The 17851-nt window shown below is 33.1% G+C and overlaps 1 protein-coding gene across 8 annotated transcripts in view; it reads right to left on the reverse strand.

Annotated features, from left to right (window-relative positions):
• The window catches only part of ERGIC2 (ERGIC and golgi 2), a 65681-nt gene that overhangs the window by 22139 nt on the left and 25691 nt on the right, over positions 1–17851 (reverse strand). For all 8 annotated transcript variants that reach the window (XM_051961158.1, XM_051961151.1, XM_051961155.1 and 5 more), the window contains 2 exons: positions 5271–5317; positions 3768–3838 (listed from right to left, as the gene is read on the reverse strand). In XM_051961158.1, coding sequence (XP_051817118.1) covers positions 3768–3838; positions 5271–5317 — 118 coding nt within the window. The remainder of the gene's footprint in view (positions 1–3767; positions 3839–5270; positions 5318–17851) is intronic.

The following is a 17851-nucleotide window of genomic DNA, read 5'->3' on the forward strand; positions in this document are numbered from 1 at the left end:
GGGTTTTACATTTGATTCTAGAAGTTAACAAGTTATATACCTAGAGGTAATAGGTTTAATTAAACTATAGTTAATTAAATAAAGGTGTGACAAGAACCTTTAGGAAGATAAATGAAAGATGATTTGGAAGGCTTGAGACAGTAAAACCAACTATTAGATTACCAAAATACATAGTGCAGGTTTGAAGTGAAAAAGGCATATAAATAGGGTGGCAGCAGTGTCAGAAGAGGGGAACGTATAGGAAAAATATTATGAAGATTAAGAAAAAGTTTTGGTAAGTAATGGGAGGATAGACAGTGAGAAAGAGGTTGAAGAGTTGAGAATGATGGTGAAAATCCTCAATTAACTGTAGGAAAATTAGGAAGAATGGAAGGTTGATGGGAGAAAAGATGAGTTCAATTCTACACAGGTTAAGTTTAGTTGTTCATTGGATGTTGGTATATGGAGCTGTCAGATAGGAGATCAAGAGAGGGTTTAGGGCTAGTTAAATAGAAAGTGAAATGACAATTGATTTCACTGGAACTTAAGAGACCACCAAGAAATAATACAAAAAGTAAAGAGAAACTTTACTTTAGGAACGTTAGAAATTTTATGAACACCTACAGATATTGGGTACAACCTAGATGAAGATTCAAAAAATGAGAATGAGAAGAAACATAATAAAACAGTGTAATGAAAACAATATAGACTATCAAAAAAAAAGTAGATGACTGACAGTGTCAAATTCTGGAGAGATGTTAATAAGGATTAGGACTGAGAAAGGATTTGACAAAGAAATCACTAATAACTTTGGAAAAAGTAATTTCATTTGAATGAAAAGGATAGAAGACATACTACTACAAAGAAATAAAGTTTTGGGGAAGAGTTTAGCTTTCAAAGAGGAAAGAAATATAAGAAAATAGCAGGGATAGAAGTCAAGCAGATTTTTTTTTGAGGATGGGAAGACATAGACATAGGCAGTAATACAATAATATAATGAAGATTAGTGAGAGAGCTAAGGAAGAAACAGTGGAAATGTCCTGCAAAGGATAATAAAGAATGGGAGTACTTGTACATCTGGAGGGTTTGCCTTGGAAGAAGGACCATCTCTTTATGAAAAACAGCAAGTGGGGAGACCTGGGGCTAGCTGGGTTTGAAGATATCCTCAGTTCAAATTACAGGAATCTTCTCCTCCTGGACAGCATGGGTAGTCAGGGGCTGGCGTCCAAGAAGGGTTGAAGGAACTTTTCCTGATAAGGATTCTAGGCCTATCTGTGCTGCAGTGATAGCCTTGGGTGAGAGAGAACCAGCACCTGGTGAGACAAAAGCAGTGGTATAGGAAAGCTGCTAGCTTTGGGCATTTTCAGGAGGGTGGCATTTTTTCGTTCAGTTTCCAGATTGGAGAGAAGAGCTACAGTGAAGCCAGGGACACTATTACCCTCCACCATTCCCCAAAGATTAGAGCTGCTTATATTAATAGTTTGCAAAAAATATTTTTTTAAAAATAGCAGAAAAAGAAGAAAGGACCCAATCATAGAAACTTATAATGGGAATAGGGAAGACTGGAGTTCATTTTCAGAGGACAATGAAGTTAAAAAAAAAAAAAAAAAAGCCTCTCCTACCCCCAAAGAATAATGTTAAGTGGCTATCTACCCAGAAAATATTTATAGACGTAGTTAGTCTAAAAAAGATTTAAAAAATTAAATGAGACTAAGGAAAAACTTTAAAAAAAAACAGAACCATCCAAGAAAAACAAGATTATGAAAAAAAAAAAGTTAAACAATTAGAAAAGGAGATAACTGGTCTTAAAGAAAGAAAACTCTTCAAAAATTAGAATTGGGTAAGGGGAATCCAGCAAAGCTCTAAGAGACCAAGAAATATCAAAACAAAATATAAAGAATGAAAAAAAAAAAAGAACAGAATATGAAACATCTTATTAAAAAAACAGAACTAGAGAACAGATTAAAATGAGAAAGAATAATTGAAATTGAACTGAACCTGAAAGCTGTGACCAAAAAAGAACCTTGACACAATAATGCTAGAAATAATCAAAGAAACATGCCTTAGAGTGATAGAACACCAGTAGAAAATAAAAATAGAAAAAAATCCACTGATCATTAATCATTATCTCCAAGAAATTGTACATGGAAAATATATAACCATATCATTGCTAAATTTCAAAAAACCCAAGTCAAAGATTTAATTCTACAAGCAATAAACAAACAAAAAACAGTTCAAATAGGCAGAAGCTACAATTAGAATTGTAGAGGATTTATCAGAAATTACAATAAAAGACCACAGGCCCTGGAAAAGATCTAGGGTTGTGGCCAAAAACATCATATCCATCAAAACTAACCATAATACTAAATGGGGGGGAGGGAAGAGAGAAGGACATTCAATGAACTCAAAAGATTTTCAGGACTTTGTCTCAACTCAGAATGAACTCAATAAAAAATTTAACATAACATCAAAGATTAATTTCAAGGGACTCAAGGATAAATTGTTTATGTTTTTAACATGGAAATGTATATCATATGTTTAAGATTGGTATTAGTAATTGGGTAGTTCAAAAGAAAGATTAGGGCAGAGGTAAGTATGATCTGACTCTAAAAAACAAATTGTCTGGTTTCCTAGTAAAATAGGTAAAGTGGAAATTATGCTGTATGAATGAGGTACAAAGGAAGAATTGACACAGAAATTGGAGGAGGAGAATTGGTAATTCTGAGAAACAGAAACACACATACACACACATAAGAAAGAGATCGATAAAGAAACAAGGGGGAGAAGAAATAGGATAAGGTGACCAGCAGTGTCACATGCTGCAAAGAAGTCAAAAAGGATAAAGTTTGGGGGAAAAGAGCCATTAGGTTTTACAATTAAGATAATGACTTTGGAGAGTTTTATTTGAATGATGAGATCAGAAATCAAATTGCTGTTTTGGTAAAAAGAGAAGTAGTATAAAATTTCTTAAATTTTAAGTTTAAGATTTTCTTAAGCCAAGAAAAGGAAGATGTAATATGGCAATTGGTAGGGATGGTAGAATCAAGTAAGGGTTTATTTTTTTAAGGATATGGAATTCAACATTTTTAGAAACAAAAAAAAAATATATATATATAGGCAGATAAGAAGAAATAAAGATAGTAACAACTATCTGCTACAGAAGTCAAGATGGGGTGAGATCAAGGAAGCATACAGATATAAAATCTTCTCAAGGGACTTCACGCTAATGATTCAGAAAGAAAAAACCAAGTGGTTAAGAAATATTGCCCAGATTAATACATGCAATCCATCTTGGACAGGCATTGAAGATGGACAAAAATGAACCAACTGAGCTGAGGGACTTCATTACAATTGGGAAACTGCAGTGCTTTTAATCAAGCTAGTCACTGGGGGGATAAAAAAAAAAAGTATTTATGTTAAAAGCATTGTTTTTCTCAAGAATGCTGCAAAAATAATTGCTATCAAAATTACAGATGATTCAAGGAGAGCACAAAGTTGCAAGCTATTCTTCTAAATACTGAGAGTACAAAAAGTACTTCAAAGTTTTCAATGAAAAATGCCACATTAAGATTTTTCTAGTATAACTGAAGAAATATGTATTGAGCATCTACAAAGAGTTTGGAATCTGCCTGGGAAACTAAGACAGATATATGAATAGGTAATTCACAATATCAAACCATATAAGCACCAAACAATATATTCCACAGGAGTTTATAAACAGTTAAAAAAAAACCCAAAAAACAAAAAAATTAAACACATTTTGAAAAAAACTCTTCAAGAAAACTTACTGGTTCATAAACTAGACCATCTGCAGGTGCAACCATTGTTTCTGCTAAATCCAATACATCAGCCCCAACATCTGTATAAAAGGAAGTATTAAGATATTTGTATTCTGTATTCAAAAACAAAATATATGAAATATCAGAAAGTAAAAAAGAATTTAAAAAATGGTTTGTAGAATACCTCCTGTACTGCTATTTCACTCAAAAGCTACAAATTGCAAGATTACAAGACTCAAAGATATGCAATAACTTTTTCAGCTCTTCTGTGGTATACTAAATGACAGATCTCCAACACAATATAAATTGTTATTAAACCAAAAAATGATGTAAAGACTGGAAGTATCTAATACAATTATAGAATTAACTGATTTTTACATGACACCAAATATAAGAATCACATTAAAAACTAAAACAAATATCTTAAATTTTTTACTGATTTACTTTACAAATGAGGAAATTGAGGCACACAGAGTTAAGTGATCTTTCTACAGAAATAGAATTAGTAAGTGTCCAAAGCCAGATTTGAACTCAGGAAGATGACTCTTGCTGACTCCAGGCAACACATAGCTGCTCCTTTTTAAATTACTTTCAAAATAGTTGAATTTTTAAAAAAGAAAGAAATATCCTTTGGTAAGTGGAATGATAACACTCACCACATAAGGCAATATGTGCAACCAAATGAATATAATATCACCCATTCAGAACCAAGTACTAGTACAAAAACTATAATCTCTTAGTATATAGATGAATTTATGTACTCAGCTCCCTTCACCAAATGCTAGTTATTATCTGACATAATTTCTTCTCAATCAAAAGATGGGTTCACTGTATTAAAAAAAAAAAAAAAAAAAGAATTGGTATTGAAATTCTCTAAAATGAAATTTTTAAAGAACTTCTCTGTTTCCATAAAGTTCTATGAGACTTTTTTTTTTAATTCCTGCAATAACATAGTTTTTATTATCTATCTTTTTTAAGCAATATGAAATTCAAGCCTGTTTTCTGTGTAAAGGCTTCCCCAATTTATGAAACAACCTTAACATGAAAAAAATTGCCTACTCTGTAACATATACATTTCTACAACTTTATATCAGTGTCATTAAGAACATACAGAAAACAGAGGCTAACAATCATTAATTTACGACTTTAAAGGTGAAGACTACAAAGAAGAGTAAACAGGTACACAGAACTTAATTAAAATGTTAAGTATTTCATTCCCAAATCCTTGTTATGAGGTTCCTCATATGCCAATGATACAAAATTATACTGTTAGAAATTAATAAATTTCTTTCTTTAAAGGAGAAAGATTCTATGAATAAAGAGCCAAATTAAAAAAAATTTTTTATTATAGGAAATAGATAGCAAAAATTTAAAAACCTAACAGAAAAAAACAAACAAACAAACAAACAAAAAACAGGAAAAAAACTTAATTTCTTGTAAAAAAAATAATAATTTGCAATTATTTGAATTTTTAAAAAGTCTTTTGAGTCATTTAACAGAAGACATACTTACAATGACATTTCATAGCCACGGTAATATCTATATTGATTCTTAGTTTGCTAGAAGACAAACAAAAAATCATTTTACTGACAAAGGTCCATTTAGCAATGATAAAAGTACATTAAAGTAGCATTATATAAAGTGGAAAGAATACACACTGATGTCAGAATCAGAAGATAAGCCTTCAAAGTTTATCTTTATCACTTATTTAATCTTTTGATGAGGAAATTCCAACTCACTTAAAATGAGTGACACTTACATGGCTTCTAAAGTTCTTCCCAACACTAAATCAATAGTCATAAATATGGTTTGATTCAGAATTATATGGAAAAATTTAGATCTCAAAAAGAATTTAATATGGCTAGTTAGTAATATCTCTAGTACTGAGAACAGGATAATTTAAAGTCAGATATATTTTGAAGTCATTTCAAAGAATTTTTTTTTCAAACTGCTGTGAGAGCGCCAGCTATCCTAAGAAAAACTTCAGAGAGAACCAGTTTGTAGAACTAAATGGTTCGATTGGTCTTTCACCCCTATGCCCAGGTCAACCGACCAATTTGCATTCAGGACCGCTATGGACCTCCAACAGTTTTCTGTGGCTCAGCTATCCTAAGAAAAACTTCAGAAAGAACCAGTTTGTAGAACTAAATGGTTCGATTGGTCTTTCACCCCTATGCCCAGGTCAACCGACCAATTTGCATTCAGGACCGCTATGGACCTCCAACAGTTTTCTGTGACTTCGCCCTGCTCACACGCACACACACTCTCTCTCTCTCTCATGCTCCATGTACTAGGTGGGGCAAATGAGGCAAGCCAGTGGTGCACCTTCCACAGGACAGGAAGGCGACTGAGGCCTTGAGATCCCACCTTGGCTGGCAAATGATGGTCTTCACCTTTATTGTACAAGTGGCTTTCTTGTTAGACTCCTTGCTTAGTACTAAGAAATGAGGCAGAGAATGACCTCTTTCACCAAATCAATAAAAAATAAAAATCAATCTGAGAGGGGAAGAGGATTTCTAACCCAAATACAAACAAAAGCTATCTACTAAACTAAAAGCTTCTATGCAGGGAAAATTGAGGGGGAAATCTCTGCTGATAAGGGATACCATGTCTAGTTGTGCACAGAGTTGCAACCTTGGGCAAGAAGGTAACAGCCCATGCCCTGGAATTTACAGGAAAGTAGAATCCTTGGTTTTAGCTTCCATAGGCTAGAGAACTAAAGGAAGACCTGAGTCTAGAAGCATCATATCCCACACCTAAGAACAGAGGTAGTTACAATAACAAACTGCTATAATTTTTTTTTTTAAACAAAGGAGAAAGAACTCAACAGACAGTTACTATGGGAATAGAGAAGACGAAGGTTCATCTTGTTGTCTAAATTCATATAGAAACAAGAGAGCAAGGGGAAAGGAAGGAGGTAGAAGAAAAAGGAGGGATGCAAAGGGGACTGTTTAAGTAACAAGAAGGCAAGGTAGTATAAGTAAAACAGGAATCATCAGAGACAAGAAATAAGATACACACAAACACTGCAAAAATGCAGGGCAAAGTTAAAGCTAAAATAATTTTTATTAAAAGGAAAACGTAGAAAAAGTACATTCTCAGTCATATTGGTCAACATTCTTTTAGATTATTTAAAATAACTAGACATAACATTAGAATATTGCAGCAAAGTAGGAAACAATGTGTTGGTAAAAAATATACAAAGATTTGAATTTACTTAGGATGATGCTATCCACTTTCAGAGAAACCAAACAAATAAATATAGTTTTATATAGATAGATGCTTATGCACATGTGTAGGTATGTATATAACTATAGACAGCTGTGGATGTATATACATTTGTGTGTGTCAAGTATGTAGAAAGTATACAGCAAGGATACAAAATAAACCCCCATAAGTCATCAGCATTCTCATATATCACTAACAAAACCCAACAGTTAAAGTTACAAAAAGAAATTCCATTTAAAGTAACTACTGATTGTATAAAATATTTAGGAATCTATCTGCCAAGGGAAAATCAGAAACTTTATGAGCAAAACTACAAAACACTTACCACACAAATTAAGTCTGATCTAACCAACTGGAAAAATATTAAATGCTCTTGGATTGGGCGAGCAAACATAATAAAGATGACAATACTACCTAAACTAATCTATTTATTTAGCGCTATACCAATCAGATTCCCAAAAAACTACTTTGATGACCTAGAAAAAATAACAACAAAGTTCATATGGAAAAACAAAAGGTCAAGAATTTCAAGGGAATTAATGAAAAAAAAAAAATCAAATGAAGGTGGCCTAGCTGTACCAGATCTAAAATTATATTATAAACCAGCAGTTACTAAAACCATCTGGTATTGGTTAAGAAATAGACTAGTTGATAGGTTCAAAGGACAAAATAGCCAATAACTTTAATAATATAGTGTTTGACAAACCCAAAGACCCCAGTTTTTGGGATAAGAATGCATTATTTGACAAAAATTTCTGGGAAAATTGGAAATTAGTATGGCAGAAACTAGGCATTGACCCACACTTCACACCGTACACCAAGATAAGGTCAAAAATGGGTTCATGACCTAAGCATAAAGAATGAGATTATAAATAAATTGAAAGAGCATAGGATAGTTTACCTCTTAGACCTGTAGAAGAGGGAGGAATTTATGACCAAAGAAGAACTAGAGATCACTATTGACCACAAAATAGAAAATCTTGATCATATCAAATTAAAAAGTTTTTGTACAAACAAAACAAAGATTTAGAAACAAAGATTAGAAGGGAAGCAACAAACTGGGAAAACATCTTCACAGTTAAAGGTTCTGATAAAAGCCTCATTTCCAAAATATATAGAGAATTGATTCTAATTTATAAGAAATCAAGCCATTCTCCAATTGATAAATGGTCAAAGGATATGAACATTCAATTCTCAGATGAAGAAATTGAAACTATTTGTAGACATATGAAAATACGCTCCAAATCACTATTGATCAAAGAAATGCAAATTAAGACAACTCTGAGATACCACTACACACCTATTAGATTGGCTAGAGTGACAGGGAAAGATAATGCGGAATGTAGGAGGGGATGTGGGAAAACAGGGACACTGATACATTGTTGGTGGAATTGTGAACACATCCAGCCATTCTGGAGAGCAATTTGGAATTATGCTCAAAAAGTTATCAAACTGTGCATACCCTTTGATCCAGCAGTGTTTCTACTGAGCTTATACCCCAAAGAGATACTAAAGAAGGGAAAGGGACCTGTATGTGCCAAAATGTTTGTGGCAGCCCTGTTTGTAGTGGCTAGAAGCTGGAAAATGAATGGATGCCCATCAATTAGAGAATGGTTGAGTAAATTGTGGTATATGAACGTTATGGAATATTATTGTTCTGTAAGGAATGACCAGCAGAATGAATACAGAGAGGACTGATGAGACTTACATGAACTGATGCTAAGTGAAATGAGCAGAACCAGGAGATCATTATATACCTCAACAACGATACTGTTTGAGGATGTATTCTGATGGAAGTGGATCTCTTCAATAAAGAGAGCTAATTCAGTTTCAATTGATCAAGGATGGACAGAAGCAGCTACACCCAAAGAAAGAACACTGGGAAATGAATATAAACTGCTTACATTTTTGTTTTTCTTCCCGGGTTATTTATACCTTCTAAATCCAATTCTCCCTGTGCAACAAGAAAACTGTTCGGTTCTGCACACATATATTGTATCTAGGATATACTGTAATCTATTCAACATGTAAAGGACTGCTTGCCATCTGGGGGAGGGATTGGAGAGAGAGAGGGGAAAAATTGGAACAGAAGTGAGTGCAAGGGATAATGCTGTAAAAAATTACCCTGGTATGGGTTCTGTCAATAAAAAGTTATTAATAAATAAATAAATGAATGAATGAATGAATAAAAGAAAGTATACAGCAGAGAACAAAAGAAAACCTACAGAAAAGCAAAGATGGCTAGCTCTGAACAACATATAGTATTTATTATATAGTCTTTCTTGAAATGGAAATTTGTTGCTTTACATTTTAAATCCTCATGTTATACTGTGCACATGGCAATGTTTATTTATTCTTTTACTCTTTTGTATTTAAGTATAAAATAAGTAAATGGAAAGAAAAGAAAGAAAAAAACTTGTTTCAAATGAGCTTTGAAGGTACATTGTAAATAATTGAAATAAGGCCTAACACTAAGTCAAAAACCTCAAAAAAAGACATACTCTGGCCTGCTGAGCAAGAGAACAGCAAATTCAGCCAGAATCAGATTAAAATGTAATTAGGAAATATTTGATAAAAGAAATAAAAATACAGTAGAACACAGATTATAATTTATTCTCTAAATCAATTTGAAGCTTCTATTTTAGTTTGTGACACCACTGCCTTACAATACACTATAATTCCTCAAATTTGATACTTTTTACTTATGTACAGGCTATTCTCAATGTGGACATTGTACGAGTCACAATTACTATAAACCTACTCAATCTGTAACTTAACAACGTCTCTCCCATTAATCTACTTTTGTTATGTGCTTCATAAGATCTAGACAACCGATTGGTTCTTAAACATAGATGGGGCAAACATATCTAGGCCAGTTATTACTGGTTCCTTTCTGCATGATCCACTTATTTCCCTATTTGGCTACTTATATCCTTTTCTATTTATCTATTTTTTAAGCTTTTTATTTTCAAAATATATGCACAGATAATTTAACAACATTGACCTTGTTGATAATTTAACAACATAGCCTTGTGTTTCAGATTTTCTCCTCCTTCCCTCCATCCTCTCCCCTAGATGGCAAGCAATTCAATATATGCTAAATATGTTAAAATATATATTAAATCCAATATGTATAAATGTTTATACAGTTCCCTTGCTCCACAAGAGAAATCAGATCAAAAAAAAGAAAGTAAATGAGTAGGAAAACAAAATGCAAGCGACCAACAACAAAAAGAGTGAGAATGTGATGTTATGATCCATATACAGTTTCCACAGCCCTCTGTCTGGGTATAGAGGGCTCTCTTCATCACAGGATCATTGAAACTGGCCTGAATTGTCTCACTGGGGAGAAGAGCCATGTTCATTAGAATTGATCATCATATAATATTGATGTGGTTGTGTACAATGGTTCTGCTTATTTCACTTAGCATCAATTAATTTAAGTCTCTCCAGCCCTTTATAAAATCATCATGCTGTTCATTTCTTAAGGAACAATAATATTCCATAACATTCATATGCCATAATTTGTTCATCCATTCCCCAACTTATGGGCATCCACTCAAGTTTCCAGTTTCTTACCACTATGAAAAGGGATGTCACAAATAATTTTGTGCAAGTGGGTCCCTTTCCTTCAAGTTCTCTTTGGGATATAGGCACAATAGAAACACTGCTGGGTCAAAGGGTTTGCACAGTTTGACAACTTGTTGGACATAGTTCCAAATTGCTCTCCAGAATGGTTGGATCAGTTCACAACTCCACCAACAATATATTGCTGTCAGTTTTCCCTCATCCCCTCCAACATTCATTCTTGTTTTTTCCTGCCATCTTAGTCAATCTAAGAGATGTGTAGTGGTATCTCAAGAATTGTCTTCATTTGCATTTTTCTGATCAATAGTGATTTAGAGAACCTTCTCATATAATCGTTTTAATTTCTTCATCTGAAAATAGGGAAATAAGGCAGTATTGTCATTTTTATTATATTCAGTTGGCTTACCCATGAGCACTTGATTTTTTTACAACTGATTAGGTCTGACTTTAGTGTAGAAAATGTTATGTAGTTGTGTTCATATACTTCCTACTTTCCCTTTGCAGATAAATTCCCAAATATTTTATACTATCATCAGTTATATTGAATAGTAACTGTGACAGTGGGCAGCCTTGTTTAACTTCTGATCTTATTGGGAATGGTTCTAGTTTGTCCCCGTTACATATGATACTTGCTGATGGTTTTAAATAAATGCTACTGATTGCGGTGATCTTCTTCTTTTAAAATAAGTAGAATAGTTCTCTCTGGGGGAGGTTTTCTTGGAGGCAGCTTTAGTATCAGTTTGGATCAATAATTACCCCAAATGCAGCCAGGTGATAAAAGTTCAGATCTTTTATTATATCCAATATAGCCCAGTTAGCTTAGAGGTCTATCTCTCTGCTTGGTTCCAAGAGCTCTTGCCACTTTGTCCTTTGCTTCTGCCTCTGCTTTCTTCAGCCTCCAGAGCCAGCACCAAGTTGAATCTGTCTTGCCTCGGAGAGAGGGCTTCTGGCATAATTTTGCTGAAATCTCCCCGAGAGCCTCTATCTGTTTCTTTTATACAAGAGGAAGGAATTGTGGGATATGAGAGAGAGAGATTATGGGTTTTCTCCCACAGTGCTCTCTGGCCCTAAGAGCTTTAAGGGAGGTATGAATTCACAAAGTTACAAAGTTTACTTTGTGAATCTGGCATACTTGTGAACTCCAATGAGTAAAGGTGTAAACACAAGCATTGTACTAATTAGTTCTACTTAGTACCTTGTCTCAGGTTCTGGCCCAAAACATCTTCTTGTAAGATCAGATCAACTCTAATTAGTTAGCAGTTTGTAAAGATTCCAACAACTGATCATTTTAAGGAAAAGTCCATTTATTCCTATACTCTATAGTGTTTTTAAAAGGAATGAGTATTGGATTTTATCAAATGCTTTTTCTGCATCTATTGAGATATTCATATGATTTTTGTTAGTTTGGTTATTGATATAGTTGATTATGCTCAGTTTTCCTAATATTGAACCAGCCCTGAATTCCTGATATAAATCCTACTTGGTCACAGTATATTAATTATCCTAGGGATGATTTTCTATAATCTCTTTGCTAATATTTTATTTAAGATTTTTAGAAGATTGGTTTATAATTTTCTTTCTTTTTTCGACCTACCTGGTTTAGGTATCAGTACCATGTCTGTGTCATAAAAGGAATTTGATAGGCATCCTTCTTTCCCTATTTTTTTAAATAATTTATATAGTATTGGAATTAATTGTTCTTTGAACGGTAGAACTCGCATATAAATCCATCTTGCCCTGGAGATTTTTTCTTAGGGAGTTACTAGCTTATTCTGTTTCTTTTTCCAAAATATTCCAAAATTTGGAAAAAATTCCAAAAATAAATAATTTATTTCCTCTTCTGTTAACCTGGGCTATATATATTTTTGTAGATATTCTTCCATTTTATTTAGATTATCAATTTATTGGCATATAGTTGGGCAAAATAACTCCTAATTATTGCTCTAATTTCCTCTTCATTGATGGGAAGTTCTCCCTTTTCATTTTTGAGGCTAATAATTTGATTTTCCTTTCCTTTTTTCTAATCAAATTAACTAAAGGTTTATCTATTTTATTGATTTTTTTTTCATAAAACCAACTCTTAGTTTCCTTTATTAATTCAATAGTTTTCTTATTTTCAATTTTGTTAATCTCCCCTTTTATTTTCAGAATTTCAAATTTGGTACTTAATTTAGAGTTTTTAATTTGTTTTTTTTTCCCCCTAGTTTTTTACTTGGAAGCCCAATTCATTGATCTTCTCTTTCTCTCTTTTATATAAGTAAACATCTAGAGATATAAAATTTCCCCTTATAACTGCTTTGGCTGTATCCCACAAATTTTGGTTTGTTGTCTCATCACTGCCATTCTCTTGGACGAAATTATTGTGTCTATGATTTGCTGTTTCATCCATTCTTTAGGATTAGACTATTTAATTTTCAATTACCTTTTCTTCTATTTTCCATTCTGTATTTCCTGCCATTTTATTTACCTTAAGTTATGCTTTCCTCTTTCCTTTCCCCCTTCCCTTCTCCCCAGTATTTGGCTTCACCTCCTTCAAACAATCCTCCCCCTTAAAGCCCTCCCCCTTTTTTACACCTTTCTCCTAATTCTTCCTTTTTCCTTTTCCTTTTCTTTTCCTCCTTTTCCTTCTACTTCCCTATAAGGTGAGACAAGTTTCTCTGTGAAACCAAATATGTCTGATATTCTCTCTTAGAACCCAAATCTGGTGAGAGTAAGATTCACACAATGCTAACCCCTTCCTTCCTTCCCTCAATTAAAATAGGTTGTTTCTTCGCGAGACATAATTTGCTTTCTTTTACCTCCTTTTTCCTATTTTTCCAGTATGATCCTCTTACCATCTCTAGTTTCTTTTTCATATTATTATAATAAAATCCAATTATAACCACATTCTCTCAGTATACCCATAACAGAAACATAGTTCTTTCCCTTTTTATGCTTAAGAGAAGGAGTTCTATATTTAGAGATCAAAACTTTTGTTCCGTTCTGGTCTTTTTATTAGAAATAGATCAAACTCACCTATATCATTGAATATCCATCTTCTTCCCTGAAATATAATGCTCATTTTATCTGGATAGCTTATTCTTGGCTGTAATCCAAGTTCCTTTGCCTTTCTGAATACCAGATTCCAGGCCCTTTGTTCCTTTAAGGTGGAAGCTGCTAGGTTTTGGGTAATCCTAATTATGGCTCCTTGGTATTTAAATTATTTCATTCTGGCTGCTTGCACTATTTTTTCCTTGGTGTAAGTTTTGAAATTTAGCCATGATATTCCTTGGGGATTTAATTTTGGGGGTCCCTTTTAGGAGGTGATCAGTGAATTCTTTCAATGGCCATTTTACCTTCTGATTCTAAAATATCAGGGCACTTTTCTTTTATGATTTCCTGGAAGATAATGTCTAAGTTCTTTTTTTTAATCATGGTTTTCAGGAAGTCCAATAACCTTTAGATTATCTCTCCTGGATCTATTTTCTAGGTCAGTTTTTCTTAAGATATAGTTCATATTTTCTTCTTTTTTTTGTTGTTGTTTTTGTTTGACTGATTCTAGAAGTCTCATTGAGTCACTGACTTCTATTTGTTCAATTCTAATTTTTAGTATATTATTTTCTTCCGTTACCTTTCTTAACTCCTTTTGTAATGGCCAATTGAATTTTTTTGTTCATTGCATTCTTTTTCCATTTCACAAATTTTGTTTTTCACTGAATTGATCTTTTTCTTATCTCTTTTGTAGGGCATTATATGCTTTTCCCATTCCTTCTTTCAATGATCTCATTTCATTTCCTCATTTTTCTTCTAATTCTCTTTTAAGATCCTTTAGGCAATCTTGCAAGAAAGCCTTGTGAAATGGGGACCAGCTCAAGCCCCTTTGGGGCTTCATGTAGAATTGCTTTGCCATTAGGAACCTCAGGATTTGAGGTCTGTTCCTTTCTCTCTTTCTCGCTCCATAAAAGCTGTCTATAGTGAGAGTTCTTTTTGGTTTTTAACTGATTTTTTTAAGGCTTAAGGTCTGCTCAATGCAAAGGAGAGACAGCTGCTTTAATTTGTCCTGGGACAGTTTTGCTGATTGATTTCCAGTGCTGGGTAATCCTGGATTGGGACACAGTGGTTTACAATTTGCCTTTTGTAGCAAATCTGCCAAACCACCTGCTTGAAACCAGGTCAGAGCAGATAAGTGGCTCACAGAAGATTCCCAAGTGCATGGAAGCTGCTATTCCTCACCCCAGCTCTTTACCCCAGTCTCCCTTTGCTGCGGTTTGGGCTCAGCAGATTGTCCTCCTGCCTGTTTGAAACAGACCTATTCTGAAATTCTTCCAAGGCATCTTCTGGGAATGTGTTGTATTCCAAATATTTATGGTTCTTTGACTCCAAGACAGTTTAGAGGTTTAATCTGCTGTTGGTTTGAGAGAAGGTCAGAAGAAGTCACAGAAGATTGTGTCTGCTCTCCGCCATCTGGGCTCCCAACTCCCTCATGTCTTTTTTAAAAATATTACTTTTCATTCATAAGTTTTCTCTGTTAATATATTCTAATCTGGTTATATCTCATCATGTATTCCTCATTGAAGTCATTTCCATCTTTATTGTTTTGATGTCATAGCAATATTCATGGCCATGTTATCACTAAAAGAACACTTTTAATATAAATAATATAAGAAATATTTTGAAGTGGTAAGCATCTCAAGATCACTGAATGTCAAAATCTGGGTAATATGTACTTTTCAACAACTTTGTTCTTCCAGTGCAGATGGCTAAATTGATACCATGTCAGAATAATTATGTATTTTATTGGAGAGGCTTTGTTTCTGGGACTGATAAAATTTTAATGTCTTTTGTGATTTATCTGGAGAACCTCATTATCAATGGCAATTCATTTTTTTCTTTGTGCCCATGGCAACTAGATACAATAATCTAGAGACAGGAAGACTAAAGTTCAAACTATATCCTCAAACATTCATTCACAATCACTTAATCTCAATTTACCCAAGTTTCCTAAATATTTAGTAATAGCACCTCCCACCTCCCAAAGTGGATGTGAAAATCAAGTGAGAAAACATTTGCTAAAGAATTAACAATTATGCCTAGAACATAGTACATACTCATCAAATGCTTGTTCTGTTTTTTCTTTCCTAGACTGGAACAAGCTAAGGAAAAACACTTTCAGATAATGTGCATTCAACTGATTACCTGATGACATTGATCCAAGTCATTTCACCTATAAAATAAGGGGTTCGAATTAAATGATTACTGATGTTCCTTTCAGTTCTAAATGTATAAAACTTTTAATACTTTTAAGTCTCTGTTTTACAACTCACAAAATAAATACTTAAGATATGAACAAAGTTATCTCCCAAGATCAAAAGTTTTGGAATTGAAAGAGCCCTTAGAAAGGAAACCTTTCAGTTTATACTTAGTAGTAAGTAGTCATCCAACTACTTAAATATCAAATGCAGTATTTGAGCCTAACGTTCTTCTGATTCATATGTATGTGTGTATAAATTTATGAACTTAAATTACCTGTCAAGCTCAACGAACTTAAGAAACATTTGTCATAAGAGCTTATATTACACAATACTTATTTCTTAAAAAGCCATATTTTATTATGTTTTTCAGCTTTATTTTAAGATGCATTCTTCTATAGAATATCACATTTAAAGCCTACCTGCGTTCCTTCTCAAATTTTCATCAAGGATACAATGCAAAAAATATTCATGTTAAGATTTTACATTGATACAAAAATAACCATATAGTTCAATTGTTGCTGACATTCTCCTAATTACGCCTAACTCCACACCAAAGGAATATCTTCAATCTTTTCCATTAGAATACTCCCTTTTTTGAGGAATCTTGAAAACTGATCCTAGAACGGCTTCAAATTTATGACATTTCTTCTGTATACATTTGATTAGGATCAGACATTTTTCCTACCTTTATTTTAAAGGCTAATATCATGCCCCCTCATAGTGAAGTAGTGTATTCAAAAGCTGGTATTGTCATTTCTGACTAATTCAAATTATGTAAATATCAAATGATCTATTTCATTTCATATCTGTTCATTATTCTCCTCCTGGAACCATTTGCTCTTGGAGACATGGTTTATCAAGATTTAACAACTACTCTCAAGAATAATTAATTTAGCATTTTAAAAAATTAGCTCGGTATTCACTATTTCAGTTCAATTAAATTAAAACATCATTTATTATGTACCTAGGTATGTATACAAGGACATTTTTTCCAAGCACAAAAATGAAAATGAAATAAATTTTCTATTCTGGTTACAAAACACATACACAAGATAAAACATGTAAACAAAGAAATTTGAAAAGGGAAAGAGCGATAAAAACAGAAGAAATCAAGAAAGGATATAAAGAAATTCAAAAGAAGATTTTGACTTATTAACAGTAGGTATTTAACACTTCATGATATACAAAGCTCTTTAAAACACAATTATTTTGATCCTCAAGATACTAACATGGAGTGGACTTGCTACAAAGAAAAAAAATTAATATTTATGAATCGTTAAAAAGTGAAATAAATTGTTTCATTTTGTAATGGATTCTATCTCCCTAGAAGTTATTAGATAGAAACTATAAACAGTTGTCAGGATTGTTGTGGAGAAGGATTCTTATTCAAGTACAGATTGAACCAGAAAACTTTCAAGGTCCTTTCTAACTTATATTTCATGATTTTGTAAACTAAAAATTGAAGGAATGTAAGGATGCTTGAAAAGCAGAAGTGATAAATCAATGCATTCTAAGCATGGAGACTTGAGAAAATGCATAAAGGTAAAGGATGACATTGAACTCAAGAAACGGTAGTCAAGTTTAGACAGAAGTAGAATATAAAGGAGAAAGATGACTAAGAAAAAAAACTTTTTAAATGAATCAGAAAAAATAAAAAAATTTCAGGGCTAGCACTCTATTTACTGCACCACCTGTCCCTGATAGATTATTGTTTTAACCATCACTTAGTTCCATAATGTTGCTGTTAAGTCACTTTTTCAATCATGTCCAACTCTCCATGACTCCAGATGAATTTTGCTGGAAGTAACTGGAGTGGTCTGCCATTTTCTTCTCCAGCTCATTTTTAAAGATGAGGAATTAATAATGCCCAGTGTCACACAACTAGCAAGTGTCCAAGGCAGTATTTGAAAATGAATATTTTTGATCTAAGCCCAATGCTTTATCCACTTTGCCTCCTCATTTAATTCTTAGTGGAATTTCTCTGTTCTTTCATAGTAAACAATAAATCTGCCACATAAGCTGCACATCTTCATGACAATCTAGTAC

This window comes from Antechinus flavipes, chromosome 5, assembly GCF_016432865.1.
Source record: "Antechinus flavipes isolate AdamAnt ecotype Samford, QLD, Australia chromosome 5, AdamAnt_v2, whole genome shotgun sequence".
Lineage (NCBI taxonomy): Eukaryota > Metazoa > Chordata > Mammalia > Dasyuromorphia > Dasyuridae > Antechinus > Antechinus flavipes.